The sequence below is a fragment of the Brassica napus genome, chromosome C2, assembly GCF_020379485.1.
Source record: "Brassica napus cultivar Da-Ae chromosome C2, Da-Ae, whole genome shotgun sequence".
Classification (NCBI taxonomy): domain Eukaryota; kingdom Viridiplantae; phylum Streptophyta; class Magnoliopsida; order Brassicales; family Brassicaceae; genus Brassica; species Brassica napus.
Genome location: NC_063445.1, coordinates 22,242,291 through 22,255,922, shown reverse-complemented (window position 1 = coordinate 22,255,922; position 13,632 = coordinate 22,242,291). Strand labels below are relative to the sequence as shown.

At 31.8% G+C, this 13,632-nt stretch overlaps 1 protein-coding gene across 7 annotated transcripts; it reads right to left on the bottom strand.

Moving 5' to 3' along the window:
• Positions 1 to 11,148: 11,148 nt before the first annotated feature.
• LOC106421352 lies at positions 11,149 to 13,204 on the bottom strand. 7 transcript variants are annotated; one of them, XR_007319871.1, is made up of 6 exons: positions 12,937 to 13,200; positions 12,469 to 12,570; positions 12,250 to 12,362; positions 11,851 to 11,993; positions 11,592 to 11,684; positions 11,149 to 11,505 (listed from the first exon to the last, which is right to left on the bottom strand). XR_007319871.1 is itself a non-coding variant. In XM_048748438.1 (6 exons), the coding sequence occupies exons 3-6, from the start codon at positions 12,328 to 12,330 to the stop codon at positions 11,499 to 11,501; spliced, it is 309 nt and encodes a 102-aa protein (XP_048604395.1). In that variant the 5' UTR covers positions 12,331 to 12,362; positions 12,469 to 12,570; positions 12,937 to 13,202; the 3' UTR covers positions 11,149 to 11,498. The 7 variants fall into 7 exon arrangements, 4 of the variants coding, with proteins under 4 accessions (XP_048604395.1, XP_048604397.1, XP_048604396.1 ...); XM_048748438.1 differs by having other exon boundaries at positions 11,866 to 11,993; positions 12,937 to 13,202; XM_048748440.1 differs by having other exon boundaries at positions 11,866 to 11,993; positions 12,250 to 12,355; positions 12,937 to 13,202.
• Positions 13,205 to 13,632: the final 428 nt, after the last annotated feature.

Below are 13,632 nucleotides of genomic sequence, written 5' to 3'. Positions count from 1 at the left end.
CTGATTCACGTCGAGTAATATTTTTTAACCCCATAAGCTGAGCCTTCCCCCTACTGTCCATCCACACCCATCCACATCCACTAAAGTTGGCCGATGCTATCCAAGATCCATCTAACAGGCATATGTTGCCCAAGCTTATGACTTGGGGGATCACCATATTGTTTCCTTGTGGCACTGGTTGAGATACAGCTATATGTCGTACAATAAAATATCGTACAATAAATAAAATAATTAAAATGCATGGATCCTGGATATAACCACGTTTTAAAAATTCAAACTTTCATCTACATACAAACAACGTACGTACATGTCGGTCAATTCGTAAAGATTTGTTCCATCTAAGGATCAGTATGACGTTCTAATAGTAACACAAACAAATCAAAAGTACAAATGGGTTCCACCACCGTAATTTTGCAAAACCACACTCGATGACTTGACAAAATAAAATTGCATATGTTCTGTATATATTTCCGTACTAAAACTACAAAAGTAAATATACTAGGGAAATACGATTTATAGAGTCAAATCTAACATAAAATACATTTACATTATCGTAATATAACAATTACCATAAGTTTTCGTTTATCACATTTTCTCTCTATTTTATCTATATTTCTAAGTTTTCTGTATTCAACGTCTCTAATTCACTTTTCATTAAATTATTTTAAATTATGTTCTCTTTTTTTTTTTGTCAAACGAAATTATGTTCTCTAGTCGTCGAAATTAAAGAAGATATCTGGTAAAAATACAGTGGAATGATAGAGGAGTTAATATTAGTCGGCATAGCCATTAGTATAAGACAAGCGACAGAACCCTTAACTCCCTGAGACTATTCAACTCTTTGCGTCTTCGCAAGTAGATAATATATTGCTGCATTCCAGCCATATTTGTTTAACGATCGTAGATTTAATATTATCGTTTAGTTGTTTAAAGGCCAAAAAATAGTTTGAGTTATCACCATGTGCTAATCATTCGTATACCTATATGTAAGTGAGGTTTCACATGAAGAAAAAACATAGTAGCGTCATGGGGTCGTTCGTCAGTTCTATATTTGGTTCCAAGTTAATAAATTTGGCACGCAATAACCAAATTCGCAAATCAAACCCAACTGGTCTGTTTATGATTGGAAGGTTTTATTTGTATGACGTTGACGCATACGGCATACCTTTTGGTAGCGTCATTGGGTCATCAGCTAGGGCTTAGTGGTATCATTTTTGTCAAAATCAAAACTATTTTATTCCTCAATAGTTTATTGTGCCTTTACCTCAAAAAGTAAAATTTCAGATTTGAGGATGATGATGCAAATCAACTACCCCCATTTTTTCCGAAAAGAAACCCACTCACTTATTAATTATTTGAATGACTCGCTTACACGTCAGAAACTTGTAGACACGGTTTCATTGCGGTCGTAAATATTACTATTGAATACAATAGTAAAAAGTATTACATGCAAGATTTAATACTTTCCATTAGAAAAGCTGAGTAGAGCCAATATCATTATTACCAAAACTAATTTTAAAACGTTGAAATGTAGTGCTTTCTAGCCTTTTTTATTCTATTTGATAGCTTTGTTGCTCAAACAGAATCATGAATCCTTTGTCTACCCAAAAAGAAAAGAAAACATTAGATATGATACATTATTATAAAAGGAGTTCGCAGAGAAACGTGTTTAAAAGACTTTACAAATGCATGGTACAATGTATACTTCTCTGGAGAATATATATGCCTCTCAAATTCTAAGATTATTTTTTCATGTAATATACAATTTCCTTATATAAACAAACTAATACTTCTTTCGTTTCAGTTTAATTATAGTTGAAGAGTAAATTTTTTTGTTTCAAAATAAATGTCATTTTAGAATTTCAGTGTAAAATTTATTAACAATATTCTCTAGATTGTTTTTTTATTGGTTAAAATATGGTTAGATGTATAGGTAATGATGTTTTCATTTTAGAAAAATATAAAATTAAATATTTTTGTAATCTGTGTGCATAAACCTAAAACGACAATTAAAATGAAATGGATGAATATCAATTACTAGTTCTCCTTGTTGAATTAATAATTTTAAAGTCCAACAAAACAAAAACCAGCAATAAACTACATTCACAAATCTAATCGCATAAATACAAAGTAAAACTATTGAATATTTTTTTAACAAAAAACAATTTTTCTTGGGTAATTCTCTCAAATAACCATTTTTAAGCTTTTGTCACAAAAATAACTTTTAAGGAGAAAAATAACTAAAATATACTTTTTTATTTTGAAAATTTTAATATTTATTTTTTATTTTTTAAAATTTCAAACCTTATTCTCAAAACTCCACCTCTTAACTCTAAACCATAAATCTAAATTAATTAACTCTAGGGTATAAATATGTTTTTATCCTTTAATAAAAAAAAATTTGGTCATTTTCTTCATTACATGTTATATTTGTAAATAAACTAAAACGGGTTATCCTAGGGAATTTCTCAATTTTCTTTTTTTTTTGGACAAAAAAAAATCTTTTACTATTACATAAACACTCTCTTAGCATTACAGAGTAGATATCATCAACATCAGCTTCAACTCATGTGTCGTCTGAGGTTTTGTCTCTTTCAATATGCTAATCAATTGTTGTGCTGTTTAGAAATATCATAAGAATGATGTCCAAACATTCCAAACTTTTTTGGTACATGCCAATTATTCATAAACATAGAAAATAAACCCGAAACTAAATTTTAGTTTAACTCTGAAAAACTAAGTGAACATTGAGAAATAGAATTAACCCACGCTAACTGGTATATGGTCTCCAAAGAAATGAAATATGTACATTCCGATTACTTTTCCTAAAAAGAAAATGTATATTGGATTAAGCCAATGGGACTGTGATATATTTCTTAATGTCTATTATACGGTCAACTTAGCACCGCCCGTGTCGTTTATTTTATTCAAGCTTCCAAGCCACAATTGTTTTCCAATTTTGATTATTCGTGAAACCTTTAACAATAAATATGCCTGGGACGAAATTAAACTAAAGATAATTACACGATGAAACCATACTTACTGTATAAGGTTCTATATAATTACAACCTTTTCCTGGTATATTTGCAGAAAAGTTATAGTTAACGACTTAACGTTATCCATTACAAAAAGTTCACTTACTTTTCCACTTATAGGATTTAGTCGAATCAGGTGTTAAGGATCTGGATTATAACTATTATGACATTTAAAGGCCTTTTACAAAAAATAAAGAATAACTATTATAACATTTATTAGAGTGACTTGTTTTTATGGAAAATTCCATAAAAATATTCCAACTAAATTTATTAAACTTTTTAATACCCAAATAATTTTTATTATCCAATTTAATATTTAATTAACTATTTAATTATTTTAATCATTTTAATATATTAACTTTAAAACAGTGCTCATTTTAATACCCAAATTATGTCTATTTAAATCAAAATTATTAATAAATTTCAAAAAGAATTTAAAAGTCTTCTAAATTCAAATAAAAATCTTAAAAATTTTGAATTTAATTTCAATGTTCAGGAATAAAAGCAACTAAATTTTGCATAAAATTAAAATTTAGAAAACCTTAACTTTGAATGTTAGTTTTAAGTTTCAGACACAAGTTAAATTTGATATAAACCTTAACTCTTGTGGTCGATGGAAGTTAAATATGTGGTCGATGGAAGTTAAATATGTATATATATGGTCAATGTAAATTGTAAATATGTAAACCAAATCTGTTTTGTCTCTGTATAGACAATGTAAACAAGTAGTCATGACCCCCAGCAAAATATAATATAGTATCTAGATCGAAATATGCGGTCAACGTAAGTTAAATATGTACAAATTGTCAATGTAAATTGTAAATATATGTAAACCAACTCTGCTTTGATATATGGACTAATTACCATATTATTTTTTGCCCACCCAACATGATTTAGTTTGATACATCTATTGCATTTGCATGGTTTATATATCGTTAAATAGCATTTCTTGACGTTTTTAACAGATCAATATATACACAGATTTTAAAATATTTGGGTCTAAAAGTTTGCATGATGCTAAACCCAAATATTTGGATGGTCTATGATACTTTAAAATTGAGTTTTATCTACTGTAACCTAAAAATTGTTATCGTAATACTTTAAATTTAATTTCGGAAGACCGTTTCTACACGTTGTTTCTACGAAATGAATATCAGTTAAGATAACCGAGTGGTTTAAAATAAAAATCGAAATAAGCAAGTAAATATTGGTGGTTTGGTTTCAGATTATAAAGAAGCTAGGCCTGGAACGATAAATTTGATATCAAGCGATCTAGAGCCGAATAACTATTCAAGAATAAATCAAAACAAGTCTATAACTCAAACAACATAACAATATCGATCCACCTTTGTGGCATCTCTTCTTTTATCAGAAAATCTTAATATCTATACTTTCATTTGAACCATATACTGATGATAAATATTAATGAGCGGATTCAGTTAGTTCAGAACACTACTACCTAACATCTATTTTTGCTGGTTAGGGACATAGGTCGATGTGCATATGTAATTTTCCACATGCATGACTAACATAGTAGATTAGGTGGTGAAAATAGGATATGGTCAGTGGCATGATCAAAGAGCATGGAAACATCAAACATATATATCTACAGGGTCGATTAAGAGTTGGGCCAATTGGCCATGTGAAGATCCTAGGGGATACCATGTTTTGATTCGAATCCACCACCCTCACAAGCTCAATTTTTTTCTAAAAAATGAAAGTTTGTAGTAATACTCTTTTTGGAATTCTAGTTCCAATTTTGTTCTCAATTATTGGCCTCTCATAAAAGAATGAAGAAGAAAGTTAAATACCATAGCCATATTGTGTTGCTTCCTCTTTTGCTCTTTCTCTATTTTTGTACACAAATCATGAAACTCCTCACAGCTATATTTTTCAGCCGCTGATATTTTGTGAATTTAGCCAATTGGTGGGAAAAGATTGTGGATTTCATTGGCATTTTCTGCCAGTACGTACGCCCACACCATCAGGCTCATTATTGATGTATTTGAATTTAAAAAAAAAAACATGTGAATGAGAGATATAACGCCAAAATGTAATTATGCTCAATTTGAGATTCTTCTGTTCATGATACATATCTTGATATATATGTGGCCTACTCGTCAATTGTTCTCTTCAATAATTACATTAAATATACCAATAATCAATATTCTTTTCATATTAATATAGATATCTTTTATGATTTTATTAGTTTGCCAAAAATATAGGTTTACAGTATATTTGATGCACGCTCTAAACTTATATTACTGTTTATTTATTATAAGAAATTTTTTATCATGGAGAAGAAAAAATATAAATTTTTTATCAGCCAAATTGAAGCAAAAAAGAAATTATCATAGAGAAAACTTTTTTTTTTTGAAACTGATATAGAGAAAATTTACAAAGCCTTACTTGTTAATCTAATAAAATAAGACAAATCGGATAGAAGCACTTAAAACAATGATTAAACAGTGTTGAAAAACATTGAATATATACGCGTATGCAAATAGTTGAGAAACTTATCCAAAACTTTATCAACATGAAGAAAAGTTACTGATCTACTTAATGTGCAAAAGTCGTCGACCATTCTACGGAGAATCCCAAAATGATACTCCAAAAACGAGGAGAAGTCAATGTAGGAAAGGCACTCATTTCAAGTGGTATTAAAGTTTTTCTTGTCAAAACCAAAAAAATAAAATGTTGTGAGTGGTGTTGACGTTGCAGATTATAAGAACGAATAGTATTTGTGAGTTATGAGTCACTACCAGCAAATGAATACGTTGCAATTATGACACTGAATTTTACATATCTATATTATGAAAAGTGAAAACTAAAACTAAGAAATAATGGTAAAGAACATTTCAATTTATGACGTGAAAACCAAAAAAAAAAATTACTACGAAACTATGAACTGAAATGTACAGTTTACGAAGTGAAGATCATTTGCGGACAATTTTCCCTCGTTTGTCTCGGACGTGGAGTAGTTCGTCGCTTGTACGATAAATGTTAATACTGAATAAACAGACTGCACGAGTGACACATAACGATTTGAAGTACCAAACGGAACAAAAACATAACGATAAATGTTAATACTCCGATGTCCGATCCGTCATTTTCAACATTCATATTTTAACCAAAGTACAAAACATATTAAAAACAAGTTGGCTCTATTGTGTTCTCTTCAATGTTTTTCACCAACTTTAAGTTGAGATTTAAATTATGTACTGTTTTTTTTTCATATCAATATTTTTGACTTGAGACTAAAAACAAACTTATTTTAGAGCAGTAAAACAATTGTAAAATGACATATATTGGAAAAACAATGCTTAACTATAAATGAATGGTTTAACTTTTAGAAGAGATAAAGGAAAAAAAATACCCATAATTACTGGGGGCACTTTTTCTATGGCTATATGAAGCCATAAAAACATTACCTCTATCAAATCGAAAATCTGAACAAACAAAATTAAAAATGTCTTATTATTTTACATCTGAAGAAAATGTTTTCAAGGAATCCAAGTTTCTTGTGACTTGAGACTATTTTTAGCAGCCGCATGCGTGAACAAGACACCACTAAACTGAAGTGGTATTATGGACTCATATAAAACCCATTTAAATACGAAATAAAATAAATGAAGTAAGTCTCCGCCAATTTTGAAGAACCATAATTATGAAATATGTTGTCACTACCCAAAACCCTAGTTGACAACTTATTCCTGCGTTCTTCTCTTCTTTTACTCTATGGTCTCTTTTTTTTTTTTTTTTTTTGAAACTTACTCTATGGTCTCTGTCCATCGATCTTGAGTTTTTATACGAATAGCACGCTTTATAATACAAAATATTATGATATATATATAATATATATGCTTTTCACAACCTAAAACCTTATTTGATAACTTTAATATGTGTGTTATTCTCTTTTTTTTTAACTGGTTTTATTATCTTCTTTTTTCCTCTATGGCTTCATTCCTTAGTTGTTGAGCTTTATTAGAATTGCATGTCGATAATGTAATATGCAGCTATCGAAGTCTGCATTTTTGAACGAGTTTAGTCAAATGTAAGATGTTTTAATGCAGAATTGCTAAATTGGAAGACATGAGTTGTACAAATTTAACTTGGTATGATGATTAGACTACTTTAAAGTTTGTCATAATTCGGATGTAGGTTTAAAATTAAAATCACATATGAAAAATAATCACTCGCCGTTGTTCAAATATTTTTTTTTTTTTTTTTTTTTGTCAGCAGCAAAACAGATTCATATAGACTCTGCGAACCATCCCGGTAACTCTGCATCCATATGAACGACAAACGACGGTTGTTTCCTTGCACTGCGTGCTAGACTATCCGCCTTTGAGTTCTGTGTCCGTGGTATATGAATGATCTCTGAGCTGTTGAAACTTCTCTTCAAGAACTCTATGTCTTCCAAATATCTTGCAAAGGCTGGCCACTCTTCTGGTTCCGAAACCATTTTCACCAATTGAGCACAATCCATTGCAAAAGTAACACAAGACTGTCGAAGATTCCTCATGCATTCCATTACCCATATGAGAGCCTCTATCTCTGTGTGTAGTGGCGACTGACTCGCTCTCGTATTCCTTGCTCCCATTAGTCCATTGTAACCTTCCAGGGTACTGTACCATCCTTGCCCTGAATATTTATCCTCTGTTTCCCAAGATCCGTCCGTAAAACACCATCGACCTGGTATACTCGGTATTGCCAAAGGTACTGGAACTTGGGTGCGGTCCGTACTCTGAGTCTGAGAGTTTTGCGCTCCCAAAGTAACGATTCCGTTTCTGCCAATTTGAGAGTATCTCTGGGATCCATATCCAAATTGCTAAAAACTTTATTGTTTCTACCTTTCCATATATACCAGAGAATCCAAGCAAAGTAATGATCCTCCATTTCGGGGGATACTCTCCAAAATAAATGATCCATATTGGTAAACAAAGATTGAGTGGGGAAAATATCCGGATTCGTTGGAATCCGTGAAAGTGCCCAGACCTGAACCGCCGGTGGACATTCAAAAAAAACGTGATTAGTAGACTCCTCGGGGGCTCCACATCGGTCACATACAGTACCTCCTTGCATTCCTCTTGACCTCAAATTTTTCTTAACCGTTTATACACCCAGTTAAAATTTGCCACAAAAAATGTTTCATCTTGAGTGGGCAGCGTACTTTCCAACAGAACGCCTTCAACGGTGTTATCGAAGGACCAAACTGGGGTGGCATACTTTCTATGTCCAGATATACTCGTTCCACTTCATATCCAGATTTAACCGTGTATTTCCCATTGTTTGTAAAATGCCATCCATTTCGGTCTTCTAGGTGAAATCTGCTTATAGGAATACTTTCAATAATTTTCACATCTTGCGGATCCACCAGAGTCCAAATAACCTGTAGATTCCATGACCGTGATGTTCCATCGATAAGAGCATCCACTGTTAGTTCCGGGTAAAGATTGTGTTGATTTTTATTTGCTGGTCTCGGGCGAGTGGATGGAAGCCAAGGGTCATTCCATACTGAGATAGATGATCCTGTTCCCACCCTTTTGATTAGTCCTTTGCTAACCAGAGATCTAGCAGAGACAATACTACGCCAGCCATAAGATGACGAGTATGATCTAATGGGTTCCAGGGGTGAAGCATTCCTGAAATATCTCCCTTTGAAAACACGAGAAAAAAGCGTGTTAGGTTTGTCCATTAATCTCCAAAGTTGTTTCCCAAGCATAGCTGTATTAAAGTCTGTAAGATCCTTAAATCCCAAACCTCCATCATCCTTAGGACTACAGAGTTTGTCCCATGATTTACAATGCATACCTCTCTTATTACCCCCTGGACTCCACCAGAATTGTGCCACAACACTCACTAACTTCTTCATTACCGTTTTCGGGATTCGAAAGCATGACATCACATTGTTTGGCAGAGCTGTAATCACAGATTTTATAATCACCTCCTTACCTCCTCTGGTGAAAAACTTAAAAGTCCATCCATTTACTCTGCTATTTAACCGATCCTGAACAAATCCAAAAACTTGCACCTTTGAACCCCCCAGATTTTCCGGGATTCCCAAGTATGACCCAAATCCTCCTAAGTTATGTATACCTAAGACACCTCGTAATTCCTGTCGTGTATCTTCTTCGATTTTGTGTCCAAATTGAATCGATGATTTGTCAAAGTTTATTTGTTGTCCTGAAACCCCTTCATATTCCTTAAGGGTCCTAAAAATTGTCTGACATTCTTCCTTCTGAGCTTTGCAAAAGAAAAGACTATCATCTGCAAAGAGTAAATGAGAAATTGGAGGGCAAGCCCTAGCAACCTTTAGACCCGTTAGTTGCTTATTTCTTTCTGCCTTTTTGATATTCAAATGTTTTTGAAGTTGAATTATTTTCTTGTCTTTGATTTTTTAATCCCTATCTTAAATAATTTTTTTTCAATTGTCAAAATTTAAACCCTTAATGTTTGTTTATATACAGAGTTAAAGCTGTGTGTAGTCCTACTCTGACGACCTCTCTGTACTTCACTGCGACGTCGGAAGATCCATGCATCTTCAGAGACGGTTTTTAACTGTTCTCAAAACCCATTAGTTGGGTTCTTCAACGTCAATTTCGACTTTGTGTGTTCTTTCGAATGCGGGTTTTAGGACTACAAGGGAAGATTTTCTACGGGTTTCTTCTCTCCTTAGCCATCTATCTTTCTTTATGTTTTAGTTATGTTTTTTTTTATCATTTTACCGTCGAGTATTTCTCCGGTTGTAATCGACTTAGCTCATTGGGCGTTTAATTTTAATACAAGGATCGGTTGTTCAAAAATACAGGGTTAAAGTATATACAATAACAGGCATATATATATATATACTAGGGTCGGCCCGCCTTACGGGCGGGATATACATTACTTGCGATTTAGGTTATTATTTTTTGTATGATTTTGTGGTTTGTATTTTAGGTTTACATTTGCAAGAGATGTATATGATACATTACCAAAAAAGATCATATTACATCACATAAATAATATCAGAAAAACAAATGTTATTAATTTGAGACAATTATTAACAAATGATACAAAATATTTGTTTTAACATCAATTATTGTAATCGATGTTATTATTAACTTATCTTTGTCTATATTAATCTTTGTTAAGCAAGTGAAGATCAATTAAGATATATTGTATTTTCATATACGTGCAAAAATATGCAGTTTTTTTACTATTGTTTCTGTTGTTCTTATTAGAAATCAAAGGTTTGATAAATTAATAAAAAGCTTTCATTTTTCATTAATGCAATTATTTTAAATTTTTAGTGTTTGTTCTATTTTTATTATAAAATTAAATAAAATAAAAATGCATGTCACTACAGTTGAAATTTAATACATAAATTATGAATCATTTTTCATTCTTATATATTTGTTTGTGAATGCGTTGGTACTTTTTTATACATTTTTAAACCTATTGATTTAGATAATGTGAAAAATGAATCAATTTACAATTTGTTTTCTAAAGTTAGTTAAATAACATAACAATCTGAAATTGATTATTTAAGTATACACACATTCTATTAAAACTTTTATCAAATAAACCATATCATCCCAACTTTTATCAAATAAACCAGCCAAGGTCGTACTATATTCTCGGATTAAGTAACACTCATTCATTTAGAATTTTTAAAAATTATATTACTATGAAATTAAGTTAATAAAATAGATTCAAACCAATAGCTACTTTAAAATCATAATATGTAGACTACAAAAGAAAATGTATCTTTACGTTAATGGAATTTAAACCAATATATTTTTTGGTTAAGTTCATAAAGAACTTTACGAAGCATATAAAATTTTCTTAGTCAAAATTAGTTAAATTGTTCGGATGGCCAATTAGTTTAGATAGATATAGAGAATCATATAATCTATGGAACCATCAATGCATCCATGTTGTTTGTATTTCTCTTCTCATTGACACTTTTCCTCTGCTGTTACTTCTCGGAGAGAGCCACGTAAAAGTAATTGTTGCATAATCTTTCTTTTTCTTCTTGATTGTAATTCTCGAAAGAGTCAGCAGACATTGGTTTTGGCTCTTAAGTAGAGCCAAGTAAGTAGTTTACAAAGCTTTCATGACTCAGAATATAGACACGTATAAACAAGCTATTCTACCACATACCTTAGAATACAGTGACTGTTGCAATAAGCCAAAAGATAGAAATTTACAAATCAGAAATTTAACTATAGTTATATCAACTCTACTATTTTCCCTTTTTGTTAAAATTTACAAAATTATCTTACCATAAAAAACGTAAAAAATGTAATCATTAATTATTTTTTATTGTTTGCCTTTTTCCCTCATCTATGTAGGTGCCGAACATTACCCTATCATCTCAGTTATTTTTACCTTTTGCTCTCCTACCTTCGCTTTGTAGAGAGAATGCCATAGACAATGAGTCAATGACCCCAGCTTTCCACACAGCAAGGATACAATTGGCTATAAGCTGTACACAAAAAGAAGAACCAAGATGGTCAGAATCATCTTTCATTATTGAGTAAATACACAAAACATGAATTTCTCTTGAATCACCTTTTGATTTCACCAACCCGGCTCGTTTTGGGTTCCATCACTCCAGAGACCATGAAGTTGTCAATATCAGTCTGCTGAGTTGGATCTTGGATCCTGCAAGAACAAAAAAAAAACACATGAATATGAAAAAACAGGTTTAGAAACAAATTTGTAGCACTAAACATAAATCAAGGAAAGATTAACGCTGGGCCAATGATCGAGTTCACATTGCCAACAAAAAAAAATAGGAAACAAATCGGATAATACTTCTCTCACGGACAATGTAGTTTCTCACTTTAGAGACACACTTCCCAATGTAGTTTGATCCCCCATCCCTGAGCTCAAGATCCTCGTAGATACCAACCAAAGCTCCACTCGGAACCACATATCTAACCTTGACACTTTTGATGTGTGGACATCGACCTATACCGTTATTAGATAAATATCTAGCAATCAAAATCAATCTCTAACAAACAACTAACGCGAGACCAGAGAACATATCCAAATCATGAAATCTAGGTGAAGGATCAATAGAAACAGATCCGTCGCAAGAATCATATAAACATTATCAAGAACATGATCGATGATCAACGATCCATCATCTTCTCACAATATGTATTCACATTATCTAAAGCCTAAAGGCCATAATGTTTGTATGTTTCTAGAACATGATACTTACCGGGATGACTTGTCCTAGGCTCTTGATATAGATAGGCCTTCCATCTTTATAAATTCCACGATTCCCTTGAGGATAGTGCATTATGATGTTGACCAACTCTTTGAACCTGAAATCTTGTTTCGAGCAATAAAGCCAAAAACTTTATTAATTTGGGCATGCTACTATGTACTCCGTTCTATAAAATCTAAGACCGAATATAATATCCAGTTACCTACTTACCTTTATAATGCGATCTGTTCCAAATTCATTCTTCAATTAAACATTTCTTCCCATGCTGTGACAGTTTTGTTGATGCTGAATACCATTTTTTGAGAAACGTAGCTAGTGGTGAAACAAAACATATTAAAAACAAATAATGAATGCATTTTTAAAAATCAAACTTTTTTTCACGATACTATACCTCAACCTAATATGATCTAATGATTAATGTTGATTGGATTAATATATTAGAAACATAGCTAGTGGTGTTTTCACGTTTGCATTTTCCGGAATCCCATTATATTCTTAATTAACCCTCTTGCAATATAATCATTAATAAAAAAATTATAAATTCCAAAAAGACTGATCTAATATCGGAGGAGATGATGATGATCAATCCAATAAGAACATCAATAAGGAACTAAGAGACAATAAGGAACCTTAAAATAATCTATAGATTACGAAAATCAAACAAACACTGATGCTTACTATCTTGTTTACTACGATGGATCCAGAAGCTATCTCGTTTCGATGGATGGAAAGAAGTCGAAAGGACTGATCGAAACCCAACCAATGGAATTGGCACACAAACTTCTGCATCTCAGTCTCTCTAATGGAATCGCCACACAGATTTTTTGCTTCATCAGATTTAGGTTTCTGTTCATGGGCCCTCGGGCCAACTTAACCATACGAATTTATCAGCCCAAAAACATTGAATATATAAGCTTAACCTTAAAAGCCCAACAAATATTAAGAATAAATGAAGTGATGCGTTTCGTACGGACGGGACACGTGTCGACACTACAAACCTCGACTTTCTGACCTGGCGTTGACGTGAACGAACATGAGTGAAATAAACATATTTTATATATATATATATTGGATTACTGGGAGTCTCGGAACTATAAATTTCATAACTATCCAAACAGAATGGCATTCTGTCAAATTATAGACGCAAACAAACGTCCGTTAAAATAACATTAACAAAATATGTGTAATATATACGTATTACTTTTACAAAATTTCAAATATCATAAAATGAAAAATTTCTAGTACATATTGATGTAAGAATTGTTTTCTTCTATGAGAATATGTCAGAACAACTATTCAATCAAGGAAAAATGAAGATGTAGAACATCTCTTTATATGAAAATGATTAGTGATTAGTGAATTTTCACATCTGAA